General features: G+C 39.5%; 1 protein-coding gene across 6 annotated transcripts in view; it reads right to left on the reverse strand.

Moving 5' to 3' along the window:
* Positions 1-5,026: 5,026 nt before the first annotated feature.
* Positions 5,027-18,783, reverse strand: part of MAEA (macrophage erythroblast attacher, E3 ubiquitin ligase) — a 117,428-nt gene continuing 103,671 nt past the window's right edge. For all 6 annotated transcript variants that reach the window (XM_084626473.1, XM_084626470.1, XM_084626468.1 and 3 more), the window contains 4 exons: positions 16,175-16,283; positions 7,611-7,744; positions 6,652-6,847; positions 5,027-6,239 (listed from right to left, as the gene is read on the reverse strand). In XM_084626473.1, coding sequence (XP_084482599.1) covers positions 6,144-6,239; positions 6,652-6,847; positions 7,611-7,744; positions 16,175-16,283 — 535 coding nt within the window. In that variant the 3' untranslated portion in view covers positions 5,027-6,143. The remainder of the gene's footprint in view (positions 6,240-6,651; positions 6,848-7,610; positions 7,745-16,174; positions 16,284-18,783) is intronic.

The following is an 18,783-nucleotide window of genomic DNA, read 5'->3' on the forward strand; positions in this document are numbered from 1 at the left end:
GGCACCATGCCACAAAAGGTAGAAACAAGAATCTGGACCTTAGGGCAGGGTATGGTGACTTTCAGCAGCAGCTGGGAACATCAGCCCAGTATTATCTCTGAAGTATTAAAATATCATTAGGAAGGCCAAAAAAGAATTTGAAGAACAGCTAGACAAAGACTCAAAAAGTAATAGCGATTTTTTTTAAAAAGTACATTAGAACCAGGAAGCCTGCTATAGATAGAAGTGGCACCTGAGGGTGCACGTTAGGCCTGAATACCCTTCCTGCATTGGCAGCATCCATACGGTGTCATCCATGATCCACAGCGAAATGGAGGAGGGAGGCAGTTGAGTTCCACAGTCAGAAAAGTAGCTGCTGGAGTAAGTTATAGGGAACCCAGGTGCAATCCTCTACATGGTGCATTGCCCTTCTGGCTTCACTCCCTTCATGGAGATGGGAAAGGACAAGTGACTTGCCCTGGAGCCTATTCTTGTCCAATCCCGACTGCCTCCTCTCCTGATTGGGGAGTGTGTTTTTGTGTGTGTGGGGGATGGGGGCAGCAAGGCAACCCCAGTCAGTCTGAACTGTGAGGGAAACTGCACTCTGCCGAGCAGAGCTCCCCCATGGGACAGTAGGGGAAGGAAAGAGAGGACAGGACAAAGAGATCCATCCTTTTGTCTCTCCACATCGCTCTCTCCCTGAAGCCAACAGGGGCTCCAGCCACTGCAAAGGCCTCAAAAGGGGAAGCAGAGTTGAGAGGACAAATTCCCACAAATTTAAATTCAGCCTGGGACTGCTAGGAAGCAGACATTACTAAACTGAATTGTTAGTCTAAAACTTTGGAATTTCCCTCGGAAAAAGCTCTGCAGCGGGGAGGTCTGGGCGAGCTGCCAGCTGCTGTGGGGCAGAAAAAACCGAGGGAACTTCAGGAAGTGTGGCACGCTGCCAGGACCAACCAGCCTGGTTCCAGCTCCAAAGTGCAAGCAGGTTGAAGTACCCATTGTAATGGAGCTGTGAATCTTAGCATTCAGAGTCCTCTCCTGCACCCACCTGACTTGAAAAATGAACAAAGGGCCATCAGAAGAAACCAAGTACCACCACACACAAACCTCTGGGTTTTGGCTGAGAGAGGGGATTCTCCACCACTGAGCTTAGGAAACAGGAAAAGAGAAGGGTCTCAAAGGCATTTGAGGGGAGATTTAGAATAGAGCAGGCCTGAACCAGGAATTTCCAGTTCACAGGAAATGTAAAAACAAAACCAATTTCTTTTAAAGTGTCTGTGAATTGGAAATTCCAGAAAGTGTTTGTTTTGGAAACTCTGACTCATTACATGGAGCTGGGCTCCTACATTTAGTGCCCTGGCTGGAGCCGGGGCTGCCAGGCTGCAGGCTCAGCAGGAGGGCAGTTCGCATGAGTAGGCTGCCCTGTTCCAGGATTCCCAGCAACCCTAGGAAACCAGGCAAGTTTCTGTTGGAACCCTGCTTGTGATTTGATGAGTTTGCTGAACCTGAGGTGTTTCTGTGAACATTTTTGGCATTTTCTGGAGTTTATGTTCATTGACACTCCAATCAAGGTGGATAAAAATGGATATTTAAAAAAAAAATTGGACTTTTAAAGATTAAATACATTTAAAAAGCTTTAATATTAAATTTGAAATTGACAACCTGTTAAAGCCTAAAGTTACTGTAATCTACTAAATATCATTTAAATAAAAAAAAGTGCTACCTCAAGGAGCTATCCTCAAATTATGAGTTAAAGGGTGCTGCTTTTTAAATTATATACAGAATCAGGGTGTAAACATCTTTATCTTTTGAGATAAACTCAAGCTTTATCGATGGGACACAAAGCTTGTGTCCCCTCTTCCAGTGTATGAATAAGAACCAGGTGGGAAAGGATAGGATCTATATCTAAAAACTTGAAGGATGGGAGGCCTGATTCTCAAACATTTAAGTGCCTAAACATGCAGATAGATGCCCAGTGGGATTTTCAAAAGTACCCAAACAGGTTAGGTGCCTAACTTCCATTTCAATGTACACGCGTTGGGGTTTTTTGTATTTATTTATTTGGTGAGGGAGGAGTCTGAAATTGCTTTTGATTCATTAAAAAAACCAACCCTTTCCTTCACCACTCTCACCTATCGTAGTGTGCAGCAATAATCCGTCAAAGACAACAGAACACAGTTTTATTTGGATCTCAGCAACGCTGCTCTTTCAGAGAGGCTTGTTAATGAGTAATGCGCTAACTCTCCAAAAGGAAGAACGCACTGAACTCACAGTGCTTCAATTTCTGCTTCAGTGGGTTGCCACCTGGCTGGTCTTTGACAAGCCTGGCTGGTTTTAATACTACCTTGCTGGTTGCCTGTCAGAAGTAAGGTGCTGGTTATTTTGCTGAGTGGACAGCCAGCCAACCGTGCCTGGCACACTCTTAACTACCAGCTATGCTTGTGACAGCTGGGAGTGGGCTGAGGCCACCAAGTACCCATGTCCTGTTCTGTGTGGGCAGCTTGCCTGGGGCAGACACCAGCCAATGGGAGAATTGGCACCCTAGTCCTACCCCCAAATATTGATTAGCTTTCCACGAGCTCAATCCCTCCCCATGATTTCCCCCAGGCCCAGGGCCTAGCCCCACCCACAGAGCAGCTGGTTTTTCTATGCCTCAGAGTTGGCAACCCTAGGTTCACACTAACATTAGGACTACCACACGATTAACAAAAATTAATTGTGATTAAGCATGCAATAAAAACATTCATTGCGATTAATTGTGCTGTTAATGCACTGTTAAAAGAATATTTAAATAAGTGTCATTTTTGGATGTTTTCTACATTTTCAAATATATTGATTTCAATTACAACAAAATACGAAGTGTCGAGTGCTCACTTTATATTTATTTTTGATGACATATTTGCACTGTAAAAAACAGAATAGTATTTTTCAGTTCACCTAATACAAGTACTGCAGTGCAATCTCTATCATGAAAGTTGAACTTACAAATGTTGAATTATGTACAAAAAAACCCTTGCATTCAAAAATAATACAATGTAAAACTGGACAAACAAGTTTGTTTACATTTGCAGAACATAATGCTGCCTGCTTCTTATTTACGTCACCTGAAAATGAGAACAAGTGTTTGCTTGGCACTGGTGTAGCCGGCATCGCAAAATATTTACATGCCAGATGCGCTAAAGATTTGTATGTCCCTTCATGCTTCAACCACCATTCCAGAGGACATGCGTCCATGCTGGTGACGGGTTCTGATCAATAACAATCCAAAGCAGTGCAGACCCATGCCTGTTCATTTTCATCATGCGAGTCAGATGCCACCAGCAGAAGGCTGATTTTCTTTTTTGGTGGTTTGGGTTCTGTAGTTTCTGCATCAGAGTGCTGCTCTTTTAAGACTTCTGAAAGCATGCTCCACACCTCGTCCCTCTCAGATTTTGGAAGGCACTTCAGATTCTTAAATCTTGGGTCAAGTGCTATAGCTATCTTTAGAAATCTCACATTGGTATCTTCTTTGCATTTTGTCAAATTTGCAGTGAAAGTGTTCTTAAAATGAACAACATGTGCTAGCACCATTCGACAGTGCTATAACATTAAATATATGGCAGAATGCAGGTAAAACAGAGCAGGAGATATACAATTCTCCCTGCAAGGAAGTTCAGTCACAAATTTAATTAACGCATTATTATTTTAACAAGTGTCATTAGCTTGGAAGCATGTCCTCTGGAATGGTGGCCGAAGCATGAAGTGGCATATGTCTCTTCAGCACATCTGGCATATAAATATCTTGCAACGCCAGCTACAACATTGTCATCTGAACAGCTTTTCTCACTTTCTGGTGACACTAATTAAGGAGTGGGCAGCATTATCTCCAGTAAATGTAAAAAACTTGGTTCTCTTAGCGATTGACTGAACAAGAAGTAGGACTGAGTGGACTTGTAGGCTCTAAAGTTTTACATGGTTTTGTTTTTGAGTGCAGTTATGTCACACAAAAAAAATCTACATTTGTAAGTTGCCCTTTCATGATAAAGAGATTGCACTACAGTACTTGTATGAAGTGAATTGAAAATACTATTTCATCAATTTTATAGTGCAAATATTTGTAATAAAAACATAAAGTGATCACTGTACACTTTGTATTCTGTGTTGTAACTGAAATAGATCTATTTGAAAATGTAGAAAAACTTCCAAAAATATTTAATAAATTTCAATTAGTATTCCATTGTTTAACAATGCAATTAATAGGGATTAATTTTTTTGAGTTAATCGTGTGAGTTAACTGCGATTAATTAACAGTCCTAACATATATTGATACTTATATGTATCTACGAATTACCCATGCAGCACCTTTGTCCATTTCCCTCTGCCTCCGACAGGAGTGCATCTCTCTGCTACTTCCAGAAACACTTCCTCAGCAGACACCGAGTGAAACTAAAGATATTTCCAACAAGAGGGCAAGAAAATAGGATTCGCTGCCAAATTTACACCTATTTGATACAATAATTGCACTAGCTTATGTGCATCAATAGTGTGTGTGTTTAAACACTCCATTCTCAGCACCTCTCTCAAGGTTCCCGCTGTATCTACCCCCTTCCACAGACTGGCTGCCACATACAGGATTAGAATCCGTAACTGTGAAACATTGCAGATGCCACACAACTGCATTTTCTTGGAAGGAAGTGCTGTTCAGAAGTGCTTAAGGAACTACTGTGTTGATATATCCTCCAAAAGCAGTTTAACAGACCACCAGAATATCAGACAACCCTGAGGAAATGCTGGATGGTGTTTGGATAAGGCTGTGAATTATAGCACTTTTTTAAAAATCATATACAGAGTGATAATTTTAAACTAATCATGGTGATCTGGTCAGGTTGCTCAGTTTTAAAAGCTTGAGGAAAATTGTTATGACTAAAGATTCTCCTTAATTTTTTTCCACAAGATGACTGCTAAAGAAGGGGAACTTCCATTTTCAGAGATGTCCTTATAAAATGGGAAAGAAACTTGTTTGCATTATAAATACAAAGCAGTTTTCTAATTTTGTATCATTAAGAAATGGAAAACAATTTTTATTAACAGGTTTTACATGTACAGTCTTTTATTAGCTAATCAACATCAACATGCAAAAATAAGCGCTAAATACAAACCTCTACAATATGGTTTTGTTTAAACTACAATGGTTTATTCTCTTGAAAAGTCATAAGGGTGTGTTCTGTAGTAATTAAAACTGAACTATTAGTTTCAGTAATGAATACTATTTAGACCCTAAAATTATGTAATCATCCTGCAAGGCATCTTCCAAAACTTTGCCCAACACTTAAGGATACCAGCTGATTTTCATGTGAGTACATTCTCAAAAGCAAGAAATAAGGCAGTAGCACTAATGATTTGATATTGAACCCTATGCACATAACTAATAACTTTAGAAGGACTTTAACACTATGGTAAACTGGAAAAAGAACATCCAAACAAGCAGTGTATTTTGCCTGAAATGTTCTCAGTTCCTTTTGATATTTATGCAACCTCCTTAAAAAATTTGGTTTTGGGGGAAAAAAAAAGATTTCATACTCCTTCAAACCAGTCTCTCATTGATCCTCCAGTGAAGCCAGTCTTGTGTCAATGACATCAGTATCTTCCCATGGAACTAATTATAACGACCCATTTCAGGATTATTACTTCACAAGAGGATCAGAAAAGAAGGCAAAGAGCAGCTTAAAGGAGAACACACTCGTATTAACTGAAATCTTCGATAATTAACAAAAGGGCCTTGGACAATTGTGAAAAACGGAGGGAAGGAAAATGGATTTAGTTTCAAATCTATTGTAATGTTTCCCCCAGTGCAAATGTCCATCTTTAAAGAAAATTCTCCTTTGAAAGATGAAAGTATTTTTGAGATGAGTCCAATTTTTGACCTTATGTTACAAAACGCTAACAATCAAAATTTGTTTTATTTTCAAGTACAAACTTAAGTCATGTTTCCTCTCTTTTTAAGAGTGTGTACTGTTGCTCATTGATCTTTGGTCGCAAGAAACAATAATGCCACCGACAGGACTGATCCCCAAGGTGGCAGATTTTGCTTCTTTGCCACACATAAGGCCCCCCTTCTCCAGGGCATGCCAATAAATCCTGTGTCAAAATTCCAGCGGCATTTCATCATGTATTTTATGGACCTACATGATATAGACTTTCTCAGCTTGTGAGAAGTTGAAGACTTCTTTGGTTCTTGGGCAAATTACTTTGTCATCTTGACGAATAGAAAGCAGGGACTGAAAAAAGAGCCATGAAAAGTGATCAGATTTTGAACAATAAACATAACTGGTCAATACATTAACTTTCAACAGTTAATGAACAAAATGTATGCTGTTTGTAGTAGCTACTTTATAATGTAAAGATCTTTCACAAAAACCTTGCTCAGTAACTTTTCGTGTTTAAGAGTTAAAGATTCATCCCAACCCCATTTGGTTTCAGATTTAAATTCATATTTAATAATTTCCTGATCAAATAATAAAAATAAAGTTTCTTAAAACAATGTTGTGAGAACCAATAGTTCACCCCATCCTTTAAACATACAAGATGCCTCAGGTTTGCCTTCCGACAAATTCAAGAGCTCTCATATGCTACAGGATGTACACCCACCAGCCGCTCAGACTTCCAGGAGTCCCTACACAAAACACTTACATTGTATCCATAGACATATCCATTTGGCAACATCATGGGAGGATTATTTTCATTCATTACATCCCCTGAAATCTTGCAGACTAGTCGGGAGTTGGCACAATGTGCCATAGGCAGAGGCTGAGCCAGCTTGTTCAGAGATTTGCTACACACAGGGCAGTCTGGGTTTTTTGAACTGCCATCCTCTTTATAACACTGTCTGTATAACAGCACGTCAAAGAACAATAGTCATCGAATGAGTCAAGAGTTAATTTGTTAGGGCACTGAGTGAAAATGGCTGATAAGTTATCTGCTGTACACACGACGTATGTATTCTTATGCAATTTACAGAACTTCAGTGACCCATGAGTTTCTTTGTTTCAACTTCACAATCATATAAAGGGTAACTGATTTTGTACATTTCAGAACAAAAAAACAAAACAAAAAAACAAGAGTAAGCAGCAAAGGGGTGAAGCTTCTGATGTGGGAGAGGGATCTGCAAGAATCTTGTCTATTGCAAGTATGAAGGCCATGGTCAGAATTCCTATTTTAAATGTTCTGAGGGAGGGACTGGTTAAGAAATTCAAAGATTTAGCACACTTCCTTGTATATTCACATACTCTTTACCCTAGCGCATTGTATTTTATGATAATAAAAGGAATTATTTTTAAATTCTGATTCTAATCAACATCTACTGCAAATGTATTATTCCTAGGTCAAACCAGACCGCCGGCCAACTATAACGTGTATACACTGTATGTAGCATCTGTTGTATTTTGGGGGTTTTTTTTTGCATTTTGTTTTTAATTGCCTCCATCTGTTTTTACTAAAGTTTTTGTTTTAGCAGAGATATGCCCATTTGTACTCATATTTTACAAATGAAAAGTGAAAGTATTCAAATTTCACATATATTCCTCAAAAAGTTTGTCTACAAGGGATTTTTTTTAATGCTTTTCACATTGGTATTCTGCATTAAAGGATACGGTGTTTTTATAGCTGAAAGGCCTGCCTGGAGTGTTATAGTAAAAACAGAATTGTTCCCCAGCTGATGTAGTCTGTAATTATCATATCTAAACTGCTGAATCAGCATTCTCCATCGTGCAGGGTCCAAGAGATCCTGTTCGAAAAAGCACAGCTGTAAGTATTTTCAATATAGTTCTTGCAGAAAACTGTTTTAAAGTAGCAAATTACATACCACTCCCCCATGACTGAAATTAACATAAAATAAAGAGATAGCACCTTATAGCACTGGTGTATTAGGAAAAAATAAAAAATGTTCTTACAAAAAAAGTCTCAGCTTTAAAACACGCTTTCCACTTTATACATGTAAATGCAATTGTATAAATATAACACCTTGGCTCAAAGAAAATGCTATAGTTTATATGGGACACACAACAGAATCAATTTATAGAACAGGTTTGAGAAAATGATTGTTCTCAAAGATGCTTTGTATATGTGCAACACAGTACATACACTCATCCTTGCCCCCACCAAAAACAATGATCTGTGGGTGGTTCTAGATATATTTGACTCCTTTTCTATTAAAGGAGATTATACAAACTCTTTAATGCCTGCTACCATTGTTAGTATTTAATTTTCTGGAATGTTGGCCCATTTATTAAACAAAATTAATGCTCTGGAATGTCTATTTTAAAGCCAGAAAACAAATGTCTGTTGAAAAGGCATGAACTTTTCCATGCCAAGTCAGGCTAACCCTGCTGATTCTTGTTTGCAAGACAGGACTACATGGATGGTAACAAACAGTCTAATGCAGGCCATACAGCTCAATCTTTTTTTAAGCATTAAAATTCAACAGGAAGGTTGTTTAGTTTCAGAGAAAAGCCTTTGTTAATTTGAAAGCTTAGCATAACTTTGATTTAGAGAAAACGTATGGTATGAGTTTGTTTCTGTTTAAGAATTCCCCTCCTCCCCCCACATCCTTACAAGTACATTGTAACCCTGTGGAGTGCATATATAAAAAATACCCGGTAATTACAAAGCAGTTCATTTTCATGAAAATAAGACAGGGACGTTACACTTCATAACGGGAGTTCTTTGAGAAGCATGGTCCCTATCTGTATTCCGCATGTGCTCCATGTGCCTGAGACCAGAGAATTCTAGCAAAGAGTGTCTGTTGGCGTGACCCTTGCTCTCCTCATGCTCCATTCTGAGGGTATATAAAGGAGCAGTGCGGACCGATGCCTCTCCATTTCTTCCTTACCACAAATCAGAGACTATCTGAAGCAGAGGGGAAGGAGGGCAGGTAGTGGAATACAGATAAGGCCCACGCATCCTGAAGAACTCCAGTTACAAAGGTAAGTAACTTCATTTTCTTCTTTGAATGCTGGTCCTTGTGTGTGTTCCACTGTGAGTGAATGACAATTACCCAGTGGAGGAGGTGTGAGGCTACAGGTGGTACAGAATCCTAGAAATACAGGGCTGGAAGGAACCTCAAGAGGTCAAGTCCAGCCCCCTGTGCTGAGACATGACCAAGTAAACCTAGACCATCCCTTTCAGGTGTTTGTCCAACTTCTTCTTTAAAAAACTCCAATGAGGGGATTCCACACTTGGAAGTCTGTTCCAGAGTTTAACTTCCTTTGTAGTTAGATTTATGTGCATCCCAGTTTCCTTGGTCATGCAAGTGCTCTGCGCAGTGTGACTGTCCATGTGAGCCCCCCACCCTATCACACAGGCATCTGAGACACCCTGTTGGATATGGGCAGATGGGAAAGGAACGCCCACGCACAATTTTGCTAGATCCTTCCACGGGGTCAAAGGGGCCCTTACCATGGTGGGGATTGTCACTACAGTGTTCACGCTGTGTATGCTCGGTAAAAATACTGTTAGAAGCCAATCCTACTTGCAGCAGAGGTGCAATCTGAGGAAGGGTGTTATATAAGTACATCATGCCATGTAATCCAGGAGAGAGAGAGAAATCTGGTCTGATGTTTGAAAATTGTGCATGATCTCATCCATCAGTCTGCCCATGTCTTGGAATCGGTCGATGAGATAAGCCCTTGCTTTTACTGTGTCTAAGGTAGTTCCTAAGAAATGCAGAGACTGGGCTGGAGTCAGGGTAGACTTGTCCATGTTCATTGAGATTCTCAGAGACGTTAGGAGATGGAGCAGTGATGATAGTGAAGCTACAGCTTCTGGACGTGTTCTGCCTGTAAGCAGCCAGTCATCTAGATATGGGAAGATGGTGGAGCTGCCCTGTATGAGTTGTGCTGCTACTACAGAAAACACTTTGTGAAGTGGATGCAGTTGCTAAACAGGAAGGGAATACCCTATATTGATAGCGGTTGAGACCCATCACAAATCTAAGGAATCTTCTGTCAGCAGGGTGAATACTGACATTCAGGGAAGGGTGGGAAAATAAGAACTCTGCTCCCTTAGCTGGGACAAAGTACTGCTTTTCTACCCTCTTTGGGTAGGGACACAGGTAGCTGGTATTTGCCATATAGTTCTTACCAGTTCCAGTATGGCCTCATTGACTGGGAGTGCCATTCAGGCAGATTTCATGGCTATAGGATGTCCAGGAGCTTGTGTTGTGAGCCCTGGACCACCTCTAAAGGAATTTGGAGCTCTTGTGCCACACTCTGAAGTGGTGCTTGGAACTGTTTGTGGCTGTCCTGAGGAGATGGCTGCATCTCATTGTCTGTTGCCGCTGGAGTCAGTGTAAAGGGACTCTTAATAATCAGTAGTTCTTTATGGGGCTCTGATGGTATTGCTGGTGAAGGAGCTTCTGACCACGTGGTCAGCATCGGACAATTCAGTCCTTCAGTGCCCAGTGCTGTGTCTTAGTTGGTGCCATGGTCGGTGTTTGATGACGATGCAGCAAATGGTATTGAAGGAGCTTTCATTCTATATGCCTTCGGATCACAGCCACACGGCTTAGGAGGACTTAACTCCTTGTGTCCCATGTGCGAGGACTTGCCCGACCTGGATGAGGTTGGGAAGTGATCCCTTCTCTTAGTAAATCTAGGAGGGGGATCTGTTTTTATGATTAGGAGAGTGCCCCATACTCACATGACAAGTGACCCAGACAAAGGGTCCTTCACTCTAGTCATTCCCACTCCTCAGTCAGACACCAAGCTAAGAGGCGCACTTCTCTGTCACAGACTGACGTACAGGGAGGTCTATCCAGCCTGGAGCCTCATGGCACGTTCCATTAGGTTCTTCTGAAGCCAGAGTTCTCCTGCCTGCCATGTTTGACTGGGAAAGAAGTGTCAGATACTGCACTTAGCAGAGGTATAAGTTTCTCTGAGGCAGTAGAGGCAGTACTGGTGATCACCGCTGACTGAAAATATGCAGGGGCAGGAGACACAAAGATTATGCCCAGGCTTTATGAAAAGTCCCATGCCGGATTTCCCAAAGCAGGAATTCTAACTAATTACTAACCAAACTTACAAAAAACTATAAAAACTTTGACAATTTTTTTATGCAAATATTTCAAAGCGTCAGTTCTGAACACTGGAGTTTCCAAGCCAGGCCATACAGCGGAAAGAAGGAACTAGAGAGGTATTGGTCCACAGCGCCCCTTGTACCCTTGGCACAGAGCACAAGGAAAGCAAGAGTACAGGTGCAAACCAAGGGACACTACTTACTAGAATTCTCCATTCTCAGGTGCATGAAGTGCATATGTAACCATAGTAGAATACACAGAATGACCAGCATTTGCAGAACTGTACATTACTCACAAAAATAAAGTTTATTTTGTACTCGAAGATTCTGCCTAGAAATGTTCTGCAGCAAAATGAAAACATATTGCTTATTAGTTTCTCTCAACGAGTTTATTTATGTCACACAAAGCTAAGGAATTCATCTTTTTTTAAACATGCCTTCCCTCTCTTTGTATGTATAACCTACAGTTGCTGCCACATGAAGTCTCTTCTACAGTAGTCACATTTTAGAAATAAACTAAGCACATAGTGTATACAGGTGCGATATTCTACACATCATTTAGAAATGAAGAAATTTGGTATCAATGGAAATGAAATGAAGAAATAAACCACTATAAGGTAAGGATGACATCACCAGCTAGAAGACACTGCCACTAGTTTAAGTTTATTGCTTAAGAAATAGATTGTGACTACCTCACCATTTTAATAGTTATACAAAAAACTTCTCATTAAAGATTTTTAGCTCCATTACTGGGAGAAAAGGCAAAAAATGATCTGTCCCTAACTTTAGAAAATGGTCTCTGAACATGTTTTGCTATATGCAACTTTAAGGATATGTGATCATAATAACTGCTGGGCAATAATGCTTATATATCAAAAACTGCTTCCTTTGTCTTATCGCCAGCTGTATATTATATGTACAGTTCTATAGTTTTTCTGCCAAGAACAGAGACTCAGGAGGATACTGGAAGCAGATGAAATACACAGTACTCTGCCAAATAATTTAGCAGACTTTTGATAATCTAGTTTGGGCATCAACTTGTAGATCTCCCTTGAAATTGGGAAAGCTGTGGAAGGCTACAGTTTGCTGCCAAAGTAAGGACAAGGAAGGATTGCAGGTAGAGGCTTGCCCTTTACTTATGTTGTACCCAGATATCCTTTTGTAGTGCCTGAATACAGAATTCCACAGCTAAACTAGAAGATGCTGTTGGGAGCTCTTTAGCCTAGTGATAAAATTCTGCCATCTTATTGCAGGAATGGTTGGGCTGAGTTCTCTACTTCTGATAACTTTATCCCCTCTGGAAATTCCTAAAATCATCTCTCCAAGAGATTACTTGTTTCTGGGGCTCACAAATATACCTCCGAAGAGTTAAAAAAAAAAAATTGCTTTTTGAAGGTACATGAGATTGTGTTGGGCATTTAGTATTTTAAAAAAATCCTAATTTCTGTACCAAATTGATGACTGTGCTACAAAGCAACAGAGGGGGATTTTCAAAGTTAGTGGGAGCCTAACTTCTCTTTGTGCCTATGAAAATCTCCCCTGTATATATTTAGGCAGTAAGGTCAAACATTTCCAGCAAACTGCATGCCCAGTGATTTTGTCCTCTTCTTGGGTTATTGCTATGAGAAATCATTTTTGTTTAAATAGCTTTCCCGAGCTCCTCCTTCTCTGAGAGTACATGAACCCTGGCACATGGCTTATTATTGGTTAAAAAGGAAGAAATAGTTCTCTGTACCCCTTGTTAACATAGTCAACAAATCACTGGAGAAGACTTGAGGCTTCTGATACGTTGTTACTAGGAGGCTGTGAAGCTTTTCTGTGGTTGGCAGTGTCACCTCTAAACAATGTCTGAAACCATTTCCAAAGCAATCTGCTACTTATGGAAAACAAGTAATATATAAAAATGGTCTCCTACCCCCTCTCCCAATTTGATGTCCCTTGCCCCACTTTATATTTAATGATTGATATACATTTTGATAGTGGATTCAGTAAGGGTGCACAGATTTTCTAGTGTCTTTAAATATCCTTTATAGTCTGCATCAATGTGACTATAATCTAGAAAAGTATTTTAAGATGTCAAAGAGGCTAAAGAAAAAAAATCCTACTGAGTTAAAAGATGATCTGAATATTATTTCTTGGATACAAGTCAAATTCCAAAGATGTCTAATTAGGATTAATTCTAGGCACTTATAAAGTCAACAACAATGAAAAACCATCAAAATAGGCCCCAGAGTTGGGAGCAGGCACTGACATCTATACCAAAAGCAAAAAACAACACCACCCGCCCCCAAACATTCTTGTCAACATCCTTGTGGTGTGGCGGCTGCCCCACACAGATTGATGGAGGGTTAAAGCAGCCCTCAGGGAGGCTGTGCAAAACCCAACCAATAAGAGGAGGGCTTGTAGAGAGCCAATCAGGAGAAGGTTTGTTGGAACAGCCAATCAGGGCTAGGGAGGGCCATATAAGAAGGGTTGCTCAACAGAGCAGAGGCGGTCTCTCCCTGAAGTGGAAGGGAGAAGGACTGGCTGTCTTAGAGAAGTACCCTGGACAGGGCAGTGCTGGGCAGGGTCAGGGGACCAATAGGGAACTCGAGTCTGAGGACTGCTATACTGAGTCCCCTGATACAAATGGCCGGGAAGGGGCTAGGGCTACGCAGAAGTAGCCCAGGGAAATAGGTAGTGGGAACTGGAGGACCAGCTATGGGGTCCCTGGGTTGGGGCCCGGAGTAGTGGGCGGTCCTGGACCCCTCTGCCTTTTTCCCCCCTCACTTGCCAAGGGGGAGTGGCCAGTATTCAGACTGAAGTTTACACCTTGAGGTGCAGGGCTAGATCGAAGGCTGCAGTAGGCCACAGTGGCAAGCTGATGGACTACAGACAGCTGGTTCCCCCAGAAGGGAGGGGAAAGCAGAGTGGAGCACAGCTGCAGGGCCGTGCCCAGAAGAGGACACCGCAGTCTGGGGAGTGACGTAGGTCTTAGAGGTGGAACAGAAGTGATGGCAGTGAGACACAACTAGAGGAAGGTGCACTGGCAACCAAGAGTTAATTCCCAGCACAGCCAGCAGGAGGTGCCGAGGTGGTGAGTCCCGCGCCATCACAATCTTTATGTAGATTTTTACATAAAAATAATCCTTGAAGTAGTATTTGTTCAGTACAACAATCTGGCTGAACAAACACTAGAGCATCTCTTACATAAATCAGGAATGTAACCACTGGTTAGAGTCAGCGTGGACAAAAGCAGATTTAAATTGTTTTGGATTTTTATTTTTCGCTTTTTAAAAATAAATCTATTTAAAATTAAATTTGAAATAATGACAACCTATGTTAAGCCCGAAACATATTATAATTATTAATGATTTAAATTCAATACAAATAATATTAAGCACTATATGGTTGCTGTCAAGTTTAAAAGAAAGTCAAACAACTGAAGTGGTAGATTCACTGGCTAAGCACCTAGAACCCAGTTTGTTAAAGTGCTAAACCAACTTTTGACAGCAGTAGCCTCTTCTGCAGAGTATTTTCACCAGGTCAGTTTATTCAACCAGTTCAAGAGTCAGTCACTAATTCACTTGAAGTTGAGAAACTAGGAGTTGATTTTCAGTTTCCGTCCAAATGCAGCTCAACTCAGATTACAAGTAAAAAGTGAATTTAGTACATAAGAAATGTCATTCACCATTTTCTAATTAAAAATGTAAAACTTAAGCATGTATGTTAATCTATATAATTGCTTGAATATGTATTGATATTGCCTATCCTCATGGTTAGCAAAAAGCAGCACCAAATTTAGTGTAAAGGTTATATTTAGTTGCAAATCAAATGTGTTTTAATGATCACCAACCAATGAGTACCAACTTTTCTTTAGAAAAATGAAGTATAAAAGCCAAACAAGATTAAAATCCATGATTGAAAACTAGGTTTCTGACTTAATGATTAAAATTGGTGAGTTAAATCATGTAAATCACTTTGAGTTAAAAAAAATCCACTCTGGGATTAGAGTATTTCTATAATGCCCGCAAGATATTAGAAAGCAAGTTGAGATTTGGCTAATAAGTGCACGTCTGCTCTTCCTGGCTCTCAATTTATGAAAATGATCATTAACGAATTAGCACATAAAACCCTTTTTTTTAAAACTAATTTCCAGAAAAAAGCCTGCATCATAACATTTGCAGTGTCCTTTGTTCTGAGATATTTATTTATAGGGTCATAGTATAATATCATAGGAGTTTCTTTTCTTGTACCATCACATTCAAATTCTGCATTTCTCTAAACTGAGATTTGCAGCAAAAACACAGGCTCCACAAAGGTCTAAACTCTCTGCTTGTTCAGCTAAGCAGAGTTTCATGAAGATGCACATGCATTCTCCTTCTGGTAAATAAAAATGTCATCTTAAAAAATAAGTGCTTTACACTTTCTACCCAGTAGTATGGTTCAAGAGAGACTTCTGGAAGATGATCCAATCTGTTTTCTCTCAGGCCTTTGAAATTAACAAGGTTTTTTTTAAAATACTGTTACCAACACAGTAAGTTTTATTACTTATTTAAAGCATTTATTTACTAACTAAAATATTACTGAGTGTTTTGCTTTGTCTGTTCAGCTAAGATTTATACAAATGGCCAACAGCACAGCTATGTTCACTTATGTAAAATGAATTGTTTTATCATTTTCTATTTTCTTGTCTCGAATGTTGAGAAATACTATTTAGCAGGTTTTCCTTTTTGGCATGCAAAGGAGATAATCAAAACTTCTTTATAAATAGGAATGTAATGTAAAAGGTAATTAGGATTTGCAGGAAGTTTGTTGGTCATTGTTAACTCAAGTCTGGGTGTGGTTACTACCAGTAATTACTATATCTGTACACCTAGTTTTAATACTAGACAAATATTGTGCGTTTAGACACTTCCTGTTACCTCTCCACTCACAAAGTAATGGATTTAAAAATGCAATTAATAAAATGAACCTAGTTGGATTAATTTTTATCAGCAAAAATTATTAAAATTAAGGACTATAGTGGATATTTAATGGATATTTTATGATGGAGACTAAGCAGTGAAAATTAAAACACAAGAATATTTCACATACAATTTATCAATATATTGTCCCAATGCTTACCTTGCAATTTTCAACCTGTTATAGATAGAAAAATTACCTTATAGGGGGAAATATGAGTGTCTGAAGGAAAGGCCAACATTCCCATCACTTGTCGGACCTCATCCAGCTGACTTCCTTCAGCCTGACTGAAATGCTTTCTTGCATGTCTGAAATATCGAATTTAGAACACTTGAATAAATATAAACTCATTTGAATGGATTTCTTATTGAAAGATAAATGCATTTACGTAATCTGTACAAAGGATCTCCACAAAAAACAAAGAGGGTTTAACTGTAGATTATGCACTCAGTACACAAAATCCAAAGATGACAATGTGTTTAAAGTGCTTGAAAATACATCCCGCAGATTTGAATGCAAGAATGATTTTAATCTCAAAGAATTTATCCCATAACTTTCTAGGCTCCCCATGAATATTTCTCATCACAGCATGTATTCTATTACGGTAATACTTATGACACTCTATAAATATCAGTTACACAAACTCAGGAATTCCTTATATTCCTCTTGATTCTATCAGAGAGTCTAGATGTGTAATACTTTGTACACACAGTATGCATGAGAGGAATGAGGGGAGAAAAGAAGTATGAACCAAGCATTTCAAGTTATAATATGTTTTCAAAAAAACAAATCTGTAATATCAGCATGTGGCTTGCTGTGACAAGACCATTACAAAAGCCATCCAGAAAACAAATCACCCATAACATGAGAGCATTTATTTAGTTTTGAACTACAGTGTCTTCAGAAAAAAAATCACTTCCAATGAGGACTATTACAAATCACATGTTAATATACAATAGTGTAAAATTAGTAAACCTTCAATAGGAACAGTTGTTCCATGCAGACATATGTAAGTAAACATTTAAAATATAGAACTTCATACAGGAAATTAATTACACACACGCACCCTGCTAAGTGTTTGAGTATTTAGAGGAGCAAGACAAAGTCTGAGCTACTGTATGCCTAAACAAAATTATGTTTGCAGTGTTGCTGTAGCCATGCTGGTCTCAGAATAAGACAGAGTGAAGCAGTATCTTTTATGAGACCAACCTCTCCTGGTGAAAAAGTTTTCGAGCTACACAGAATCTTCTTTCAGTTTGGGAAAGGTAATCAGAACATTATCAATTCAGACAAACATTAAGTGATGCCCTGCGTGACCAAATTTGTCTTTGGATTACACAATGACCAGATTGGGAAAAAGTTACTGATTGTATCAGTGCTTACATTCAAGAAGGCTGTTGAAGTAGCTATTATCATGGAAACCACATGGAAGAATCCTCTAATAATTTAGTGTGAACCGCAAAGACTACCACCTGAATAGGAAAGACTGAATAAAGTAAGGAATTTCTGTGTGGTCACTGTGCATAAACTATGCATTCGAGAAGGATTGCTGGGCACACTAGGTCATTTGCAGGAAGTGCAAGGAAGAAACGACGCACTGAACTGTGCAACAGGTCATGGCAATGATCACCTAGCAACTGTCCATCCAAGAAGACACCTATGATGACTGAACCTAAGAATGAACAAAAGTTGGAGATTCATAATATGGAAAAAGGCAAAAGCTCTAGTGAAACTGACTAAGACCTAGCACTGCATGCGTTATCAGAAGTTGGCATAAGGATCACACCCTCGATTGAGGGAGTTCCTACAAGGATGGAGCTTGATATGGAAGCTACTGTTTCATTGACTTCTGCATCTACCTATCACCAGACTTTGTCACAAGTTCCTTTGGAAGAAACCTCCACTTATACCGTAGAAAAGTTAGTCCCAAAATGGATACTCCAGGTGAAAGTTCAACTAGATCAGTTGTTTTACCTTGGTATGTGGTTGAAAAGTATTCACCATTATTTAGCAGAGCTTGGCCTGAGAAGCACAAGGTGAACTGGACCAAGATCAAGGTGATCACAAAAGCACCTCAAAACCTTCAAGAAACACTGGACAGACATGCCAAAAATTTTCAAAAAGAACTTGGACAGATGTGCAATGTGGCCATGAAGATCATTATGTCATGTCTGAGAGCCAGCCAAAGTATTTGCAAATTACTGCAATATTGCTGAATCCATTGGACATGTAACTGATGCCATGGGCTTAAGGAAATCGCCAGAGAAAGAAGGGATTCTTCAAGTTCTCTGGTGGTAGTGCATGTCACAGTTATATTCATTCTTAGGACTGATTAACTAACTACTCCAGTAAACTTCTGACTAATTCGGCGACAGTATTGGCACTTTTACATGAATTGTTACATGCCAAAAAAAAGGGAAAAGGGATTAAAGAACGTGAATGTGCATTTAAGAAAGCAAAGGAACTGACATCAGCCAATGTTCTTATGCACTTTGATGCCTCGCTACCATTGCAATTAGCTTGTGATGCTTCACCATATGATATGGGTGCAGTTTTTTCTAACATTTTTCCTAATGGCAAAGAGAAAGTAATTGCCTTCCTTTCACAAAGACTCACCGCACTTGAAGAACTATACACAAATGCAGCAAGAACTGTCCATCCATAATGCTCTCGGCATTATCTTCAAAATTTGGAAGTTCCATACCTATCTGTATGCTGACAGATCACAGCTCATTAACTTCAACATGGAATTCTGTCATTAGCTGCTGCTTGTATGCAATGCTGGGCATTGCTATTTTTAGCTCATTC

The sequence above is a fragment of the Lepidochelys olivacea genome (assembly GCF_965140295.1).
Source record: "Lepidochelys olivacea isolate rLepOli2 genome assembly, chromosome: 4".
NCBI lineage: Eukaryota > Metazoa > Chordata > Testudines > Cheloniidae > Lepidochelys > Lepidochelys olivacea.